Here is a 22,211-nt window from a genome sequence, read left to right as displayed (position 1 = left end):
AATTACAACTTCTAAATTTCAGTGGCATTACACAATAGAAATTTATATATATTGTCCTTCTAAGAGTTCAGAGCAGATTTTCCTGGCCAGTGGGCCCAATAGTGATTCAGGGACCCCGTTTCTTCCATATGGTGGTTCCACTGTTCCCTGGAGTCTTCATATTCTTCGCACCTAACTTTGTAAAGAGAAGTAAGAGTAGAGAAGGTGTACCTACTTCTCAAAAGTCTGGCTATCACTTCCACTCAAATTCCATTGGTAAGAACTAATTTCATGGCTATCTCCAGATGCAAAAGAATGGGGAAAATCTAGTCATTGGCCAGATAGCTACTTCTCAGTGATAATTCTTACATATGGAAGGAGGAACATGAATTTTAGTGGACAGTTGATATCTCTGATCCGATACATATGATTTTTTTTTTCAATTTTTTTAACTTCCATCAGAATCCAAAAGAAAGTCTTCACATTACAATTGGTGTATAAATGTCTTGTTTTTTAATCTATAGGGTTCCCTCTTTCTCTCTCTCTCTCTTCATCTCTGACTCTTTGTCTCTCCTTGCTATTCTCTATTAGTTCTTAGAATTAGAGGCATAATCAGTTATTTTTAATTTTTTATATTTTTGTTAAGAGTTCACATAGATGGCCCCATATTCCATTCAGAGACAGAGAATGTCTTGCTATCTCTATTTTTATGATGTTAGTATCCATTGATGTTCAATATCTAGATCCATTAATTTATTAGATGTTTCAAAATGAGGAAAATATAAATTCCTCATTTCTTTTATTTTTTTGAACTGGGTTACTTCTGTAAAGACAAACTTCTCATACTATTTACTTAATCAGGGTTATACTTTGTATAATGTGACAATAGAGGATAAGTGTTTGTTTTGTTTTGTTTTGTTTTCATTGCAAAGCATGTTCTTTTTAAAAACTTTTGTTTCCTAAATCTTTATTTTTTGATTTATCTTCTCTCTTAGTTTGCTAAAGCTGCCGTGACAAAATATTATAGAGTGGTGGCTTAAACAACAGAAATTTGTTTCTCACTATTTTGGAGGCTGTGAAGTAGAAGATGAAGATTCTGGCTGATTCAGTTTCTGGTGAGGGATGTCTCCCTTGCTTGTACATGACTACTCTCTTGCTGTGTTCTGACAGAGTGAGCGAGCACACAGGGGTAGGGGGTGGGGAGAGAGGCGGCAGGGGGAAGGGAGAAGGGAGAGAGTATGAGCTCTCTGATGTTTCTTCTTAAGAAGACTCCAGTCCTATCAGATAAGGACCCTATTCTTATGGCCTCCTCTAATCCTTATTACTTCCTGAAGCCCCCATCTCCAATTATCATCACACTGGGGTTTAGGGCTTTAAAATATGAATTTTGAGGGGACATAAACATTTAGTGTATAACATTATCTTTGGATGCTATTTCTGGGCTCCCTTTTTTTTTTTAAATAAATGATAATCATAGCATTCCTACTCTTTTCCTACCATTTTTCCCTCTTTGTACGTCTCAAATTGGTTAGCTATTTTAATATATTAACAATGTTCAAAGCATTTACATTTTGGTTCTCTGAATAAATTAAGTTCATTGTTATTTGTCTATATATTGAGTCTAAAAATGGAAAAACAACAACAAAAAATAACTGTATATACAGTATTCATTATGGAGTCAAGTTTTGTGATCAGATCCAAATAGGAAATGCATCCTATATCATTAAAACTTGATTACAGTAGACTTTTCAAAGCATTAAAGAGGATGAAAGATGTTGGTCATGTGTCAGAGCATTCAGTGTTGGCCATAATGTTAAAAGACCTGACTTTAATCAATTTTCACTATGTCCAGGTGCTCTTTAAGCAGTTTATGTATTAACACATTTTATCTTGACAACCCTAGGATAATAATAATATTCCAAATTCGCAGACACGAAACAGAAACAGAGATGGAAGCAATTTGCCTCAGGCCACACAACTAGTTGTACAGTTAGGAATTCAACCCAGGCATCCTGGTTTCAGAGCTCATGTTCTTATTCATTTTAATGCCTCTTTCATATTCATTCTTTTGTGACCAAAATGTATTTCCTTTTTGCCCGATTTTAGATTTTCTCTTTATCTTTGGAGCACTAAAATTTTATCAGTATATCTCTAGCTGTGGCTTTCTCTTTTTTCATCAAATGTATTTTGTTTTTGGAGAACGTTTTTAATCTAGGGATTCATATTTTTCTTCAGCCCTGAGGCAGTCTTCTTAAATTACATTTTCTCACATTATGTTTTTGATTATTTTTACCACTCATTCTGGTATCCCAGTTATTTCCTCCGGGATTACCTTTTAATGGATTATATAAGCTTTGATCAATCTTTCATGTGTCTTAATGTTTCTCTGATTTCTATCTCATTGTCTTTCTGGACTCTGTCTTTTAACTTGGGATTCTGTTTTATTGTTCAGCAAACTAATTTATTTTATATCTGCAATCTTGCTTTGAATTTTCAAGAGTGCTTTCTTGTTCCTGTATTTTTTCTTTTCAATAGCAGCATGCAAGCTCCTACTTCATAGATTTAATGTCTTTGATTCTGTATGAAAATTCTAGTTGGAATTTTTTAAATTTCTCTTTTGGCTCCTAAATTATCTCTGTTTTCTCAGTATGTCTTTTAGAATATTTTGATTTTCTTTTATTTTGTTTATTTATTTGTCTTCATTTTTGGTGTTTATTTTCTGTCCGATCAGTATTTTATATCTGACGATCCTTACTTTTGTATTCATATTATAAAATTTAAAAATCACAGTGCTTAATAAAAAAAGCTGATTTAGGCTTCCCTATCCTGTCTCTCTCTTAAATGGGAGGGGCTCTTTGAATGACTACTCCATTCACTCCTTCAGGGCTCCTCTGAAATGTCACTTTCTTGGAGATACTGTCTGTAGCAATCCTGTACAATTCGTTATAACTCTTTTATTTTTTAAATAGTACTTAACTTTTAAATATTTAAAATTTTATTTATTTTTTTTCTACTAGATGATAAGCTCCTAGAGTGCAGCAAAGCCTACTTTTGTCCTTTTCACTAGACTCCCACCCCCAAGTGCAGTGCCTGTCACACAGCAGGTGTTTGCTCATTCAGTAGTTGTTGAATAAATGCATTCTGCTTTCTGTCCCTTCAGTTTCACAGAGAGAGTACTTTCTTTGGCTATAATTACTTTTCTACTTACCAATCCTGTGGCCATGTTGAGTTCTAACTGTATATTGCTGCTATTCTTTATGGTAAGTATGAAGTGAAGAAGTGAGTTCTCCCAGAATCAGCTCCCAAGACAAGGATTTGAGTGCCAATAGTTCATTTTGGGAGTGATGAGGAGTGGCCAGAAACTTACTTTGGTAGTGACCCAGAGTCACTAATAAGCACCGGTCAGTGATTTCTTTTACCTGTGAAATATACTCATTTCCTCAGTTATCTTTAGAAATCAAATGACTTGACAGTTCTATTTCTAGCCCAGAAACTGTCCACCTTTCAGCATGCTTTGTCCAAGCCCCATCATCCATTCTCTTGTCCTTGCTAGGATCTGAGGAGTCATTCGTGACACTCCCAACTCTCCCTTCCCATGTGGAATCTATTGCCAAACTATGTCACATTTATCTTCAAAATGTCCCCCTGATGAATCTGCATCTCTCCAGCTCTAAATAGCACTGCATTACCTCAAACCACCATCATCTTTCTACAGGACCATTTCAGTAGCTTTCTCTATGCATCTCCCCTTCCAGTCTGCTCTCTGTACTAAAGATAATGTTTTCCAAATTCAAGTGTAATCAAATTACAACCAGTTTAAAACCCATCAATGGCTGAATTTAGCTCTGAAGATGAAGACGAAACACCTTAAAATCCCTTAGAAGACTCCCTAGCTTCCTTTTTCTCTAACCTTGTCTGTCACAGCCTTACCCTCTGCTGCAACTGCACTCACTTCTTTTCTGAATCTCATACTTTCCATACTGTCTTCTGTCACAGGGCCTTTGCACATGCTGTTCCCTTTGCCAAGAATACTTTTTATTCCTTTTTTGGGGGGCAAATTAACTATAAGGGAGTACTCATTCCTTCAGGTCTCAGTTCATGCATTACTTCCTTAGGGAAGCCACCCTCATCTCTGTGCCTTTTGTCACATTTGTGATTTGAAATTGTTTGTATGATTATTTGATCAATGTTTGCTTGTTTACTAGACTGCTTGCTCTGTGAAAATTGTAACCGTATTTTTTGGGTTCGTTTCTTTGTTTTAGGAATAAATGCAGTTCTATTTTTTTTTCTTTTATTACAGAGTCACCACTCACATCAAATGTAGCCATTTTAGAGGTGCCAAAATAAAATATATCAGCCATATTTAATAAATTCCAGCTCTACTCTTCTACCCTATAGCCCAAGAAGCAGCAACGATGGGTAATTCTCAATCTTTGATATTTGTAGCCTATAAAACCACAGTCTTGTAAGATATTCAGATTCAATAATGTTACAAAGTAATTGGATATCTATATTTCCTTTCCTTAATAATTACTAAATTATATAGCTGTGTAAAAATATTGATGGCTCAAAAAGTCTCTTTTTTTTTTTTTAGGGTTAAAGGATCATGAAGGATTTTTCAGGAAAATGACAAAGTTAATTTTGAATGAAATGCCAAAAGCTGGGTAAGTACTGTGAAGTAAAAAAGAAGGAGCTATACTATTGTATACTCTGGGTATCGACATCCCTCTTAACCCGTATACATATACATGATCACTCAACCTATTTGTCTTGGGGCAACTTGGAGAGGATGGGAACATACTCTTCTTCCTATAGTTGTCAAAGCTGTCACTGAACAGATAGTTTCCTAAAGCAATCAGATTTATGGAGTTGGGGGTTATATATGTCCTTATCCAGAATAACAGCCTTTAGAATCATATTCTCAAGTTCGAATCCTGGCTCTGCCATTTAGCATTGGATAAATTCCTTTGCCTCTCTGAGCCTAATTTTATTTTAATAAAATAGTAATTGTGCTATCTCCTTCTTATAAAGGACAGTTGCTTAAATGAGATATTTGAAAAGGTATCGTAGACTGGCATGAAGTACTCAACAAATAGTAGCTTATGCAATAGTAACAACAACAGCAACAAAGTCTCTGTGAAACATCTGTGAGTTTTATTCTCTTTGATTTTCATTTTAGGTATTCCAGCATATTAAATGATTTCGTGGAATCTAATTTTTTTGTGATTGATGGAGATTCCTTGCTTGTCACGTGCCTGTGTGTAAAATCATTCAAGTGGGGACAGAATCTCCACTTTTTCTATCTGGTTGAATGCTATCTTGTGGATCTTATGAGTAATGGAGGACAATTCGCCGTAGTTTTCTTCAAGGTAATGTATGATGATTGATGTCTTTTTAGTCCTTTGAAGACTATAACTGAAATCTCTTAACCTAAATAGTCTTTGACCTAAAATGAAGCATGCCATCATAGAAAATATAAAAAGACAGGTTAACAAAAGAAAAAAATACCCATAATTTCACTACTCAGAGATAACCATTCTTTACTTTTTATTTTATTAATTTTTTTTTCCTCAACTCTGTTCCCACGTTCATAATATAGATCAGGCACAGAGCCTGGGCTGAGGGATATATGGGGTAGTTTACTCTACCTCCTTTTCTATACAGTCGGTGTAAGAATTCAGCCTGTGGTAAGCACCAGGAAGCCCATTCTTTACGTTTCGATATTTTGTTATAAAAATTTCAAATATACCTAAGTTGAAAGGTTGTGGAGCAAATATCTATATTCCGCCATCTAAATCCTACAATTACATTTTATTTTACTTCTTCATATATCTGTAAGCTTATCCATGCCTTTATTCACCTTTCAATCCTTTTATTTTGGGGGTGCAGTTCAAAGTAGTTATAGACATTACATTTAACTCTGAAACATTTCATCATACATGCCATTAACTAGAGTTCGGTACTTATTCGCACATTTTTTTGATGGTAAAATTTACATGAAATAAAATACACAGTTCTTAAATGTGTTACAAAAAGTTTTGCTCCAACCTAATGCCATTTAATGAGCTTTGCCAAGTGCATAGTATTTACCAGTCCATTGAGTTTTGACAAATGCATGCATGTGTAACCCAAACTCTTGTTCCACAGTACGTCTTCTCATGCCCCTGCCCAGTCCATTCTCACTCCATCCCCTAGAAGCAACCACTGTTTAAATCCTTTCTATTGCCTCTTTAGTTTTGCCTGTTGTAGAACTTTTTTTGTTTTTGTTTTTGAGATGGAGTTTCGCTCTTGTTGCACTGGCTGGAGTGCAATGCCATGATCTTGGCTCACTGCAACCTCTTTCTCCTGGGTTCAAGCATTTCTACTCTCTCAGCCTCCCAAGTAGCTGGAATTATAGGCGCATGCCACCATGCTCAGCTAATTTTTGTATTTTTAGTAGGGACAGGGTTTCATCATATTGGTCAGGCTGGTCTTGAACACCTGACCTCAGATGATCCACCTGCCTTGGCCTCCCAAAGTTCTAGAACTTTTAATAAATAGAATTTTACAGTGTGAACTCTTTGTATAAACCTTTCATTCAACATAATAATTTTGAGAGGCACCCATTTTGTTGTGGGCAGTGGTATTTTGCTCCTTCTATCGCTTTTGAGTAAGGTTTTATTGTAGAAATGTGCCACGTTTTGTTTCCCCATTTTCCTGTTTCAATATCTTGCCTAGATGAATAAAGATCCTATGTGCATTCGCACACAAGTCTGTGTGGATGTAAGTTTTCATTTTCCTTGTACATATATCTGTGATTGAAATACATATTTTATAAAACTGCCAGAGCTTTTCCTAAGGTAGTTGTGCCCCTTCACACTAACTCCAGCAATGAATAAGAGTTCTGGTGCCCTATGTAGTTGCAAACATTTGTATTTGGTCAGTCCAACCATTCTGTTGGATGTGTGGTGTTATGTTAATTGGTATTTATCAAATGACTAATGATGTTGCCTACTTTTTCAAGTGCTTATTGTTCGTTTGTATACTATGACTTGTGAAGCACCTGCTCATATTTTTTGACCATTTTAAATTGGATTCTTTATCTTTTTCATATTGAGTTGTAATAGTTCTTGATATATTCTGTATACAACTTCTTGTCATATATATTATTGCAAATATATTTTCCAGTCTGTGGCTTGCCAGTTCATTTTCCTTCTTTTTTTTCTTTTTTTTTTTTTTTTTTTTTTTTTTTTGAGGTGGAGTCTTGCTCCATCACCTAGGCTGGAGTGCAGTGGCGCGATCTCAGCTCACTGCAACCTCCGCCTCCTGAGTTCATGGCATTCTCCTGCCTCAGCCTCCCAAGTAGCTGGGACTACAGGTGTGCACCGCCACGCCCAGCTGATTTTTTGTATTTTTAGTAGAGATGGGGTTTCATTGTGTTAGCAGAATGGTCTCCATCTCCGGACCTCGTGATCCACCCGCCTCGGCCTCCCAAAGTGCTGGGATTACAGGCATGAGCCACCATGCCCAGCTGCCACTTCATTTTCTTATGCCACTTCATTTTCTTGGTGCTATCTTTGGATGACCAGATATTTTAATTTTGATGAAATCTAATTTATTATTCTTTAATGGTTATTGTGCCTATATCCTGATAAGAATCATTGCCTAGCTCTTAGTCACAAAGATATTTTCCTATATTTATTAATAATTCTAGAAGTATGTAGTTTCAGCTTTTGCATTTTGGTCTATGATATTTCTTGAATTAATTTTTGTGTGTTTGTGATGTGAATTGGGAATTGAGGTTCATTTGTTCCAGCATCCATTGTTGAGAACATTTTTCTTCTACCAGTAGATTGCTTTGGTTTCTTCATCAAAAATCAAATGATTATGCATGTGTAGGTCCATTTCTGGGCTTTCTACTATGTTCTATCAAAGGATTTAACAAATTACCAGTACCACAATGTACTGATTTGTATAATTTTATAGTAAATCTTGAAACCCACTTTGTTCTTCTTTGTTTAACTTTGGCTATTCTAGGTTCTCTGCATTTCCACACAAATTTTAGAATCAGCTTGCCAATTTCTATTTTTAAAAAAATGGGATTTTAATTGATATTGATTAAATTTGTAGATCAATATAGTCTTTCAGTTAGTGAACACAATGTATATCTCTGTTTTTTTTAAGATCTCTAATTTCTTTTATCAGTTTTGTAGTCTTCAGTGTGGAGGTCTTGCATGTCTTTTGCTAAATCTATTTCAAGATATTTCATGTTTTGATCTTACTGTAAATTGAATTTTTAAAAATAATTTTTTATTTTTTGCTGTTTGTATATAGAAGTAGAATTGATTTTGTTAACTGGTATCCTGCAATCTTATTAAAACAACTTATTAATTTCAGTTGATTATTTGTATATTTCTTAGATTTTTCAATGTCTCCAGTGAATAAATACATGCTTATTTCTTATTTTCTGATTTTATTTTTTAATTGCTTTTTCTTGCCTTATTATAGTGATCGGCACCTCTAGAAATGCTGAAGTAGAGTGAGTGGGAATCTTTACCTGGTTCTTGATCTTAAAGGGAAAGTGTCCATTATTTCCCTACTAGGTATCATATTAGCTGTAGTTATTTTATGTATATCCGTTATCAAATTGAGGAAATTTATTCTTATTTTAGGTTTTCCGAGAGTTTCTATAATTAATAGGTGTTACATTTTAAAAAATGCTTTTTCTACATTCATTGAAACTCTGATACATCTTTCCTCTTTTATTAATTTGGTAGATTACATTAAGTGATTTTTAAATACTAATTCAATTCAATCTTTTATTCCTGGGAAAACCTCAGTTGGTCATGATAGATATCATTTCTTGAATATATTGCTGGGTTTGATTTCCTAATCTTTTAAGTGTTTTTGGTATATAGTCATGAAAAATATTAATCTGTAATTTTATTTATTTATTTATTTATTTGTTTATTTATTTATTTATTTGAGATGGAGTCTCACTCTGTTGCCCAGGCTAGAGTACAAAGGAATGGTGTCGGCTCACTGCAATCTCCGCCTCCCAGGTTCAAGCAATTCTTTTATCTCAGCCTCCGTGTAGTTGGGATTACAGGCATGCGCCACCATGCCTGGCTGATTTTTGTATTTTTAGCAGAGATGGGGTTTTCCCATGTTGGTCAGGGTGGTCTTCAACTCTGGACCTCAGGTGATCCGCCTGCCTCAGCCTCCCAAAGTACTGAGATTACAGGCATGAGCCACCTTGCCAGGCCAATTTTATTTTTTATAATGTCTTTTTCTGGTTTTAGTATCAGGATCATGCCGACCTGGTGAATGTGTTGAAAAGCCCATTTTCCTCTTCTATTTTCTGAAAAAGTCTTTGTGAGATTGGTATTGTTGCCTCAGATGAATTTGATAAAATTTGATCAAATTTTCCTGTGAAACCGTTTGGGTCTGGAGTTTTCCTTGGAAGAAAATTTTTGATAAAAAAGTCAATTTCTTTAATAAATATAGGGCTATTTAGACTTTCTGTTTTATGTTGTGTCAGTTTTGTTAATTGTATATGTCAAGGGATTTGCCCATCTTATCTAAGTTGTCTAATATTTTGGCATAAAGTTGTCTGTAATATTCTCTTATTTTCCTCTTATTGCCTAAAGATTTGTAGTGATGTTAGTGTTAGTTAGCAACCTCTTTCTTTTTTTTTTTTTTTGGAACAGAAACTAAATTTTCTTTTTTTCTAAATTCAAGACAGGTTCTCACTCTAGCTCCCAGGCTGCAACACAGCAGTAGCGTGATTTTGGCACACTGCAACCTCTGTGTCCTGGGCTCAAGTGATCCTCCCATCTCAGCCTCCTGAGTAGCTGGGACTACAGCTGTGTGGCAGTATGGTTGGCTAATTTTTGTATTTTTTATAAAGATAGGGTCTTGCTATATTGTACGGGCTAGTCTCCAACTCCCAAGGTCAAGCAATTCACTTACCTTGGCCTCCCAGAGTGCTGCGATTACAGGCATGAGCCACTGTTCCTGGCCACTAAATATTTATTTTTTCATTTATTTTCACATTATGCAGTTTTACACTGAATGACACAGAAGGAAACTAAAGTGACCGACAGTTTATATATAAGCTTGATTCCTGTCTTAAGGAAAAGAAGAACAGTATAAAAGCAACACGTATTCTAACAAAACGTGTTCTAACATGTTTTGTTAGAACAAAAACAAAAACCCTCTAAAAAGCTTTCACGTTACACTCCCATTTTGTGAATTGGCAGCTGTCCGTGTCCCTTAAATCTTTGACTGCTGTTTTCTGTGTAGCAGGCTACAAAGCACACAGATCATAACTATAACTTACCAAAAGGAGATACATGGACTTTATACCCAACACCTGGATACTCTAAACCGGTTTTTAAACATAAACTGCAGAAATCCTGACTAATGCAGCAAAATAAGACTATTTTTTGGCCAGTTGCTAGTGACAACCAATGATGCAATAACAGGAGGAGACTGGTCAGAAACATGACACCAACTCTTAATAGCAACTGCTCTACTTGAAATTCACATCTGGTGAAATGGGGACAGATTTTTATTCCTCTATTTCTGAATGATAAGTATCATCACATAATTTTACAAATTAAAATGTAATTTGTCATTGTTGTATCTCTGATTCTATAACCTGATATACTGCTAAGGGAAAAGAAGGAGTTAACTTTTTAAAAAATGTATGAAAGCCATAGTATCATCTACTGTATGTGACAAAGCCTCACAGATTCTCTATTGTGATAATTTCCATTTTCTTCTGCCCTCATTTATCCTTTATATTGCTAAGTTGTGTCTTCTCTTTTCTTGATCTAGTTAGTGATTTATCAATTTTGTTGATGTTTTCAAAGACCTAGCTTTTTTCGCTTTATTAATTTTCTGTATTGTCTTTTTTTTATTTCACTGATTTCTACCCTTGTCTTTATTTGTTTCTCTTGGATTTTTCTTACTCTTTTTTCCACTAGCTTCATAAATTGAAATTTTAAGATGTTTTTTATTTTCTATTTATGAACAATAAATAAAATTTTTCTTGTAAGCTCTGTTTTAGCTACATATCACAAATTTGCATCTAATGGTTTTTTTCTTTACTATTTAATTAGAAATAATTTCTAACATCTCTTGTGATTCTTTTTTGTTTGACCAGTGGATTATTTAGAAATTATTTGTTTTAAAAGTTGGGGGTATTTCACTACTAGATTTCAAGGTATTCCACAAAGCTCTAGTAACCCAAACAGCATGGTACTGGCATAAGAATAGACAGTTGGAGCAATGGAACAGAATAGAGAACCCCAAAATAAATTCATGTATTTATAGCCAAATGATTTTTCACAAAAATGTATCAAGAACGTTCACTGGGGAAAGGACAGTGTCTTCAGTAAATGGTGCTCAGGAAATTGGATATTCATATGCAGAAAAATGAAACTGAGCCATCACCTTCACTGTATTAAAAAATCAATTCAAAATGGATTAAGGACTTAAATGTAGGACCCAAAACTATGAAACTATTAGAAAAAAACATAGGGGAAATGCTTCAGGACATTGGTTAGTGTGAAGATCTTATGGCGACGACCTCAGAAGCATAGGTAACAAAAGCAAAAGTAGACAAATGGGATTATATCAAACTAAAACGTTGCTGTGCAGGAAAGGAAGTAATCAACAGAGTAAAGAGACACCTTCAGAATGGGAAAAATATTTGTCACTATTTATCCTACAAGGAATTAATATCCAGGATATGCAGGGAACTCACACATCTCAATAGCAAAATAATTAAAAAAGATAATCCAATTAAAATGTGGGCAAGTGAACTGAATAGACATCGCTCCATAGAAGACATACAAATAGCCAACATGTGTATGAAAGCATAGTCAACATTATTAATCATCAGAGAAATGCAAATCCAAACCATAATAAGATAGCATCTCACCCCATTAGAATAGATATTGTAATGCTAGTAAGGATGTAGAGAAAGGGGAACTCATATGTTGCTGACATGAATGTGAATTAATTCAGTAATTATGGAAAACAGTATGGAGGTTCCTCAAAAAACACAAAAAGGAATTACTATATGAACCAACAACTGCACTACTAGGTATATATTCAAAGGATAGGAAATCAGTATGTTAAGGAGATATCTGCCCTCCTGTGTTTATTGCAACACTATTCACATAGCCAACATATGGAAACAAACTAAGTGTTCATCAACAGATGAATGGATAAAGAAAATGTGGTGTGCATATACACTATATAATACTATTTGGCTATAAAAAACAAAATTCTGTCATTTGTGGTAACATGATGATCTTGGGGGACATTATTGCACCATAGGGTGGATATAATTAACAGTAATTTATTGCATTTTTTCAAATAGAAGAGCAGATTTGGCATGTTTCCAACACACGCACATACACAAATAATTGTGTCTGATGTGATCAATATGCTAATTACTCTGATCATTACATATTGTATACATATATATCAGAATATCACCCTGTACTCCATAGATATATGCAATTAGTCCGGGTGACGTGGCTCACATGTGTAATAGCAACACTTTGAGAGGCTGAGCAGGGAGGATCATTTGAAGCCAAGAGTACAAGACCAGCCTAAATAATAAAGTGAGATCCTGTTTCTACCAAAAATAAAGTACAATTATAAAATCACTTAAGGATAATTTTAAAAATTAAAAAACTATTGTTTTAATGTATAAATTCTTGTTTTTTTCTAGATGTGTTATCATTGATTTCTAATTCCATTGTGGTTGGAGAAAATATTTCTGTATAATTTCAGTTATTTGAACATCTATTGGGACTTGTTTTGAGGTCCAATATATGGCCTGTTTTGGTGAATGTTCTGTGTGTTCTTGGAAATAATATATATTCTACAGTTCTTAAATATAATCTTCTAGAAATGTCATTAAGTTATAGTAGTTGATAGCTAAAATTAATTTGTATTCACAACAGTAGATACTTATTTTAAGGACATCTAGGAACATGAGATAGGAGGTAGACTTCCCTCAACAACCTTTCTTTGCTCTCTGAATTTGTATGCTTAAATTCTAGGAAGCCCTTTAGGACCAAAACTGAGAAGAAATTGTATTTACATTCCAGTAGAATGGCAAATTCAATAGGGGCACTGCCCTTATTTGGATTGATCTATATAAATATCCTCAACAGTGTATTATACTATGGTTTTTAAAAATTACAGATTAAATGGCTTCCAATTTTAACAAATCTCAACCCAAATACAAAAGTATATTATGAGCCCATTCCCTCATCCTACTCCTAGAAGCAATTGTTGTTTTACTGCTAAGAATTCTAGTCTATATTTGTTCAATCTTTATACATAGGATTTTTTTGGGTGGGGGTTAGTTTTGGCACCATTAAAAGTAAAAGCAGTGTTTTGATTGATACCTATAGAAAAGTCAGGGTTCTTTTTAAATTATGACAGTCTAGTAGGCTAGATTGTCAATATCATTTAAAAACAGATTTTTTTCTTTTTTTTTTACTTTTTAAGTTTAGGGGTACATGTACAGGTTTGTTATATAAGTAAGCTTGTCTTATGGGGGTTTGTTGTACAGATTATTTCTTCACCCAGGTATTAAGCCTAGTACCCATTAATTATTTTTCCTGATACTCTCCCTCCTCCCATCCTCCACTCCTCACCCTTGCGCAGGCCCCCGTGTCTGTTGTTTTCCTCTATGTGTCCTTGTGTTCTTATGATTTAGCTCCCACTTATAAGTGAGAACATACAGTATTTGGATTTCTGTTTCTGCATTTGGGACATGATCTCATTCTTGTTTATGGATGCATAATATTCCATGATGTATATGTAACACATTTTCTTTGTCCAGCCTATCATTGATGACTTAGTTTGATTTCATGTCTTTGCTATTGTGAATAGTGCTGCAGTAAACATACATGTGCATGTGTCTTTATGATGGAATGATTTATATTTCTTTGGGTATATACCCAGTAATGGGATTGCTGGGTCGAATGGTAGATCTTTCAGGAATTGCCACAGTTTTCCACAATGGTTGAACTACTTCACACTCTCGCCAACAGTGTTAAGCATTCCTTTTTCTCCGCAACCTTATCAGCATCTGTTATTTTTTTATGTTGAGTTATTTTAACCCTCATTTAAAAAAAATTTTTAATTTGACTGGCATGAGATGGTATCTCATTGGGGTTTTGATTTGCATTTCTCTAATGATCAGTGATGCTGAGCTTTTTTTATATGCTTATTGGCTCCATGTATGTCTTCTTTTGTTTTTGTTTTGTTTTGAGACATAGTCTCTCTGTCGCCCAGGCTGGAGTACAGTGGCATGATCTTGGCCTCACTGCAACCTCCGCCTCCTGGGTTCAAGTGATTCTCCTGCCTCAGCCTCCCAAGTAGCTGGGATTACAGGCACCTGCCACCGCACCCAGCCTAATTTTTGTGTTTTTAGTAGAAACAGGTTGGCCAGACTGGTCTCGTCCTCCTGACCTCAGAGGATCCACCCACCTCAGCCTCCTAAAGTGCTGGTATTATAGGCATGAGCCACTGTGCCTGACCGTATGTCTTCTTTTGAAAAGTGTCTGTTTATGTCCTTTGCCCACTTTTTAGCGGAGTTATTTTTTTCTTGTAAATTTGAGAAATAGAAATTTTGATTTGCTAATAAAAGACTTACATTAATTAGGGAGGAGACACATCACCTGGAACGTTACATTTTTATCTACTAATGGTGATTCACATCAGCTTCTCAATCCAGATGGAATACATCTATCCTCTTGCTACTTTGATCCCTATTTGAACATAGAGAGTAAAAGAATTAGAAGTGAAGTAGTAGTGTATGCCTGCTCAAGTAAAGGAGATGAATCTGTACAATCCACATCTTGACCTGTGGCATACACTTGTGAAATGAGTCAACTTTAAGGCCCTTGAGCAAAACAATTAGATCACATGGGTTCAGTCCTATATGGCTTTGTGCTGTAAGCAACAAAATTAACAAATCACTAAAGGAAGATTTCAAAATGATGTACTTTTTTCTTTTTGTCACCACAGGATGCTGAATATGCATATTTTGATTTTCCTGAACTTCTTCCATTGAGAACTGCTTTAATTCTCCACCTTCAACACAATACTAACGTTGATGTGCAAACGGAGTTTTCTGGATGCTTATCACAAGATTGGAAGTTATACTTGGAACAGCATTACCCGTATTTTCTGATAGTTTCAGAGGAAGGCCTGAGTGATTTACAAACGCACCTTTTTAACTTCTTAATCATACATTCCTGGGGAATGAAAGTCAACGTTGTGCTTTCTTCAGGGCATGAATCTGATACTCTCAGACTTTATGCACATACTATGGAAAGCACAGACAGAACCCAAACTTTTTCGAAGGAGGTAATTGACATTAATAGCTCTCATTTTTTGTCCTGATTTCTTGTTTTAATTCTCAAAATCGCTAACTCAATATTTCTGTATTTTTAATGGAACTTACTATAGGCAGTCTCCAAAGAGGTAATAAATTTAATAATGGTAACAATGATAATGACGGACATTTATTAAGCACTTATGCCAATTCCTTTTCCTAAATTTCTTTTAATTCTCAGGGTACTCCTATAAGGTTTGTGGCATTATTATATCTATCTATTTGTATCTAATTATGATATTATCACCTCATCTGTAAAATAATGTTTGGAGTATTGAAGTAATTTGCTCATGTTAAATACCTAATTGTGGTATAATAAATTTATATGCAAACGTAAGAAATATATTATTTACATACTTATTATATGCAAATATAATACAAAATATATTTGCACTTTGTCCCCAGTTACTGTCACAGAGCTCCTAAAACCTTTGGTATTTCTTGAGTAATAATAGTGTCTTTTATTATTTGTAAGGAGCTGCTTTTGATCACATCTGAATTCTTTCCTAATGAGGTAACCTAGGGTGGGGCCCCTGAATAGCCTCAGGGTTGGGCTGACCACCAAAAGGACCAAGCCATCAGAGGCTGGAAGCTTCAGTCCCAACCACCAACCTCTGGGAAGGGGAATGAGAGCAGCTGTATATTAAGCTCTATAAAAACTCTTGAACAGTGAGGTTTGTTCAACTCCCAGGTTGGGACGTCGGGGAGGGTGGTGCACCCAGGGCGTTACTGGGGCCACCTGCCCCTCTCCTCATACTTTGCCCTGTGCATCCATTCCATCCGGCTGTTCCACAATTGAATCTTTCATCATAAACTGGTAATAGCAAGCAAACCACTTTTCCTGAGTTCCGTGAACTATGCTAGCAAATTATCAAACGTGAAGAGGGAACCCCAGATTTGTAGCTGGTCCATCATCAGCATGTGAAGCCTGGCATTTGTGATTCATGTCTGAAGTGGGGGGCAGTCTTGTTGGACTGAATCCCTACCCTGTGGAGCCTGCGTTAACTTAGGGTAGTTAGTGTCAGAATGGAATTAAATTATATGGCACCCAGTTGGTGTCTGGAGAGAATTAGAGAATTATTGGTGTGGAAAACCCATACTTTTTTTTTTGTTAGTGCTGTAAGTAAAGAAGTGGTTTTCCTTTATGAATAAAAGGTTGACAGTGGATTTCAACAAAGGAGTATGTCTCTAGTTTCTATATTCAGCCATAGGGTGTCCTGCTGCCCAGATCATGGAAAGTAAGAAATGCATTTAACTGGAAATCCATGTGTTTAGAGGTTCATGTGTTGCATATAGGCAGTGAAATGATGGCTAACATGGAGGAAGGACTCTTAATGAGAAAGAAATGAAGAAGACTGTCAAAGAAGCAAGTAATGAGATAATTTCTTTCCTTAACATAAACTCATGAAGTCTGTAGAATTTTCAGAGAATTATGATAGACTCATTATTTTGGTATAGTTGACATTAGGTTTATGCAGTATTTCTGTTATGAAACTTGGGAGTCAAAAAATATATTAATAATCTTATGAGTGAATCTAGTTTTATTTCAGTTTTCATATTTTGAAATGAATTCTGATGATGCAGGCCATTTGATAGTTTATCAAAAAAATCTTTCAATATAATTCATATTTTTACTTTTTGTAGCAGATCTCTGCCCTTTGAAATTGGAGCTCCACCTTTGTTTTTTGTTTTGGTTGGGAAATTGCTTTCTAAATGTACAATATGGCAATAAAACCAACTAAAATTTATCATGTTTTGAGAAACATCCTTCATGTAATTAAGACATACAGATGTTTGTCATGCTTATTATTTGCTTTACTTTTATTCTGTCATTAAAATATTTCCCAGGATTTTTTTTTTTAACTTTAAACTTCATTTTCTTTTCTTTTCTTTTTTTTTTTTTTTTGATTGAGTCTTGTTCTATTGCCTAGGCTGGAGTGCAGTGGCGTGATCTTGGCTCACTGCAACCTCCGCCTCCTGGGTTCAAGCAATTCTCCTGCCTGCCTTGGCCTCCCAAGTTGCTGGAATTACAGGTGCCTGCCATCATGCCAGGCTAATTTTTGAATTCTCAGTAGAGATGGGGTTTCACCATGTTGCCCAGGCTGGTCTTGAACTCGTGACCTCAGGTGATCCACCTGCCTTGGCCTCCTAAAGTGCTGAGATTACAGGCGTGAACCACCATGCCCAGCCTCTAGACTTTATTTTCATATTGAGAAGAGGTACTATTACCAGTAAGTCTCTATTTTGCCTGAGAAATACCAGACTCTGACTTAAAAATGCAATACTAGGGTTTTGATTGGTCTCTCTTTAAGAATAACCTTATTTATGTATTTATTTATTTTTAACAGAAATGGGGTCTCGCTATGTTGCCCAGGCTGGTTTCAAACTTCTGGGTTCAAGTGATATTCCTGCCTCAGCCTCCCAGAGTGCTGGGATTACAGGCATGAGTCACGGTGCCTGGCCTTCTTTTCTTTGTAAATTGATGATTTTATTTTCTGTGAAATTATTTCCTGATTCATTATCTGTAAGTATTTCTCTGAAAGTTATTTTTCTCACCCCCTTTGGACTGTTTAAATTAGTCTCAATAAATATTATAGATGTATTATATGTTGATAATTGTTCAGGATTGGGGGTTCATACTACCTTCTTTAATTTTCTATATTTTTGAAAGCTCCATGATACCAAAACAATTCATTATACTCAAATAAAAATTAATTTGGCAAAGAGGGAATATGCATGTTTATCAGAGCTTAAGAAAAATTGCCCTAAAGACATTTGAGGGTGATTTTGCTTAGTATACCTTATAACACATGTAGAATTCAAATATCTCATTACAAAATTAATTTAACTTTATTTTAAGTTCTGGGATACATGTACAGAACATGCAGATTTGTTACATAGGTAAATGTGTGCCATGGTGGTTTGCTGCACCTGTCAACCCATCACCTAGTTATTAGGCCCTGCATGCATTAGTTACTTATCCTGATGCTCTCCCTCCCCCGTTTCCCCAATACGCCCTAGTGTGTGTTGTTCCCTTCCCTGTGTCCATGTGTTCTCATTGTTCAGCTCCTACTTATAAGTGAGAACATGTGGTGTTTGGTTGTCTGGTCCTGCATTAGTTTGCTGAGGATAATGGCTTCGAGCTCCATCCATGTCCTTGCAAAAGACATGATGTTGTTCCTTTTTACAGCTGCATAGTATTCCATGAGATATATGTGCCACATTTTCTTTATTCAATCTATGATAGATGGGCATTTGCGTTGATTTCATGTCTTTGCTATTGTGAGTAGTGCTGCAGTGAACATACTTATCCATGTATCTTTACAATAGAATGATTTATATTCTTCTGGGTATATACCCAGTAATAGGATTGCTGGATCAAATGGTATTTCTGGTTCTGAGTCTTTGAGGAATTGCCACACTGTCTTCCATAATGATTGAACTAATTTCATCCCCATCAACAGTGTAAAAGCATTCCTATTTCTCTGCAACCTTGCCAGCATCTGTTGTTTCTTGACTTTTTAATAATTGCCATTCTGACTGGCATGAGATAATATCTCATTGTGGTTTTGATTTATATCAAGTGTCTCATTTTTTACAGCTGAGAAACACTTTATTTAAGGTATTTTATATGGTTTTCTCCCTTTTACAGAATGAAGCAGTGATTCAGAGTGCATATAAAAGCCTCATACAACACTTGGAAGAAAGAAGGATTTCAGCATTAGCACCTCATTTTGAACATTTGAAATGGAATGATATGATGAAAGAGGTATTAACATTTTCATTTCCTTAAATAAAAGTTTGATAGAATTTGATAAATGAGAACCAACTTGTGATTAGGTCAGTCCTTAGACCAGACTAAAGGGTGCCATATACCTCCTTAGTACATGTATACTATCTGAATCTTAGAATGTCATGCTCTCAATGTACTTTGAATTCATCGGATGGCATATGTAATTTTATGTTCATTTCTAGGAGCCATATTTTAAGACGGACTCTGGAAAACTAGAAAGTTATAGTACTTAATGCAACAGTAATGTTTATTTTCCATTATTCAAATTGAGGAGGGCTCTAAGATATCATTTGCCATATAAACAGTCAAAATGTGAAATTAATTATACCTTAAATCTAATTTTCTGATGATCTTCTCAAACTATGCTTTATACTACTGTTTATCATGATGGACTACTAAGCACCTCTTTCTTGTTTTTTTTTTCTGATTCTCAAATGGTAAAAGATAGTTGCATGAGAAAGTTTGGAAAAAACAGAAAAGTAGTAAGAATATCCATAATTCCACTTCTTGATATTAGCATTTTGACGTATATTTTTATGTAGCTGAGGACATACTGTGTGTGTGTGTGTGTGTGTGTGTGTGTGTATAGTTTATATATGTGTTTTTGGTGTTTTTTCTTATTTTTCCAGACAAGGCCTCACTCTGTTGCCTAGTCTGGAGTACAGTGGCACAATCATGGATCACTGCAGCCTTGACCTCCCAGGCTCAAGTGATCCTCCCACCTCAGCCTCCTGAGTAGCTGGACCCACAGGCATATGCCACTATGCCTGCCTAATATTTCATTTTTATTTTATATAGAGATGGTGTCTCACTTCGTTACCCAGGCTGGTCTTGAACTCCTGGGCTCAAGTGCTCCTCCTACCTTGGCCTCCCAAATTCTTGGGATTATAGCTGTGAGCCACCATTCCCAGACTGTATATATATTTTTAGTGTACATTTCATTAAGATTAGTACATTTTTTTGTCATTAAGAAGTTTTCATAAATGTAATATCTAATGAGTGCATTACATTTTCTTAATGCTAGACACTTAAATTACTTCAAAATTTTGGCGGATATAAATAATGTTATAATGAACATTTTGATGTATACATTTTTTGTATACATATTGGATTATTATTCTGCTATGCTAAATTCCCAGAAATTCAAAACTGGATCATAAGACATGAACATATTTAATGATCTTGATGGATGTTGTCAAAGAGCTTTGCAGAAATTCTATATCTACCTGTACTTTCATCTTTAATCTGTCAGAGAAGTGACTCACTGCACAGTTTTCAATGTTGCATTATATTATTTTTAAAATTTTGATATTATTGATATTTATAACAAGCTAATTATTGTTTTAACGTATATTTATCTGATTTTTAGTAAAATGGAATGATTTCATTTTTATTAATAATCTATTTCCTCCTTTGTGAATCAGTCGTTCATGTTTTACTAAATCTTAATTTCTTACTGAGTTATTTATTTCTTTACATATTTAGGTTTTCATATTTCTCTGCCATATTGATTGTAATTATTTTTTAATTTTCTATCATTAAAATTATACATTTTTAAACTAAACATTTAAAGATCTGTTTAGTCAAATCTATACAGTCATTTTCTTTATGTTTCTTACAAGAGCACTTCTGAGTAAAAGAATATTTCTAAATAATTTGACATTTGAAGAAATTTCTCTTTTGATAGGCGTGTCAGACTCTATTTCTGCTTCAGTGCCTATGGCCAGAAGGATCGGACATCCAGCGTGTTCTCTGTGTCACATCATGTTCACTATCCTTGAGAATGTACCATCGCATCTTAGTAAGTAAAAAGAAGGCAGCCGCCGGGCAGAAAGGTATAACTGTCGTTCATCAGGTGTTACTGGTGTAACTTCACTGGTGGCATCAGGTTCTCCACTGTTGACATACTCTTGGTTTCTGATGGCCATTTTCTTCATTAGGAATTTAGCTCCTTCCCACACCAAGTTACATGTATTAAATAACAAAAAAGAGAGAACAATTAGAATAGGTATAGATAAGAAAATATTATGTTATATAATTTAGTGTTTTTCTTAAAATACAATGTACGGTAAGTTTTATCTGGTGTTTCACTTAGTAGTTATTTAGCCCAGTTCTAACAAACAGAGAAAGTGAGGAGGAAGAAAAGAAACAAATTGGAGGAGGGGTCCCCCTGTATGCTGTGTTTCAGGCTCTCTGTGTTACCTGACACCATGTAATCTTACAACAACTTTTCAGTAGAGCAATGATCCCTCCTGTCGATTCAAGACTTTGAGACCGCGACTTCCCTAACCTACCTAAAATCACATGGTAAAAGGCAGCCTGGATTTTGACTAGGATGGTTGGCTCCACAGCTTGTAATGATTCTGCTCTGTTAAGCTGTGTATTTAAAATAACGGTTCTGTTGTTGTTTATTAGTATCACTGAGACTATAGAGAACCTGAGTTTGTATAATTGTTTTCAGCTTATAGGGCCCTTTAGGAATCTTGAGGAACATGGATTTTCCGCTCTACTATATGCATCCCTGCTTGCATAAGTGCACACACACGCACACACACACCCACTCACACAAGTTTGTATGCAGTCTAGATATCGGTGTGTTTCAGGCTGAAAAACTCTGTTCCTAAAACAAACAGCAATAAAAGAAATAGGAAAAAAAAAAGAGAAAGAAAAAGAAACAAAAAATGTGACTGTACAGGGCTCAAGAAGTTAGTATTCTACAGGAGAAAACTGTCAATTTCTTAAATCTATCAGCGTGATATACTTTGTGCATGGTAACACATGCCAAAAATAAATATATTTGGGGAGAGAGAAGAAATAGACAGGATATCTACCCCTATTGATCACACATATCTTGGAAGGCAATTTTAACGTCCCTTTGAAATAACTAGAGAAATTTCAGACCTCTAGTCTGAACCACCAACTCAACATTTTCACTTGGATTTGTAATAGACATCTCAAATTTAGGATTTCTGGAACCAAACTCCCCAAACCTGCTCCTGCCTCACTCTTCTCCATCCCAACAAA

General features: G+C 35.2%; 1 protein-coding gene and 1 non-coding gene across 2 annotated transcripts in view; one reads left to right on the top strand and one right to left on the bottom strand.

The window, feature by feature from the left end:
* DDX60L (DExD/H-box 60 like) overlaps window positions 1-22,211 on the top strand; it is a 118,250-nt gene that overhangs the window by 3,372 nt on the left and 92,667 nt on the right. The window contains exons 2-7 of the mRNA XM_074040736.1: window positions 4,280-4,398; window positions 4,574-4,643; window positions 5,159-5,348; window positions 15,025-15,366; window positions 19,047-19,163; window positions 20,875-20,988. Of these exons, the coding sequence (XP_073896837.1) occupies window positions 4,395-4,398; window positions 4,574-4,643; window positions 5,159-5,348; window positions 15,025-15,366; window positions 19,047-19,163; window positions 20,875-20,988 (837 nt within the window). The 5' untranslated portion in view covers window positions 4,280-4,394. The remainder of the gene's footprint in view (window positions 1-4,279; window positions 4,399-4,573; window positions 4,644-5,158; window positions 5,349-15,024; window positions 15,367-19,046; window positions 19,164-20,874; window positions 20,989-22,211) is intronic.
* LOC123573795 (small nucleolar RNA SNORA51) lies at window positions 5,554-5,683 on the bottom strand. The gene has a single exon (XR_006698527.1). It is a non-coding gene; the product is annotated as a small nucleolar RNA SNORA51 (small nucleolar RNA).

The sequence above is a fragment of the Macaca fascicularis genome, chromosome 5 (assembly GCF_037993035.2).
Source record: "Macaca fascicularis isolate 582-1 chromosome 5, T2T-MFA8v1.1".
NCBI lineage: Eukaryota > Metazoa > Chordata > Mammalia > Primates > Cercopithecidae > Macaca > Macaca fascicularis.
Note: the sequence above shows the minus strand (reverse complement) of the source record. Positions and strands in the feature narration are given on the sequence as shown.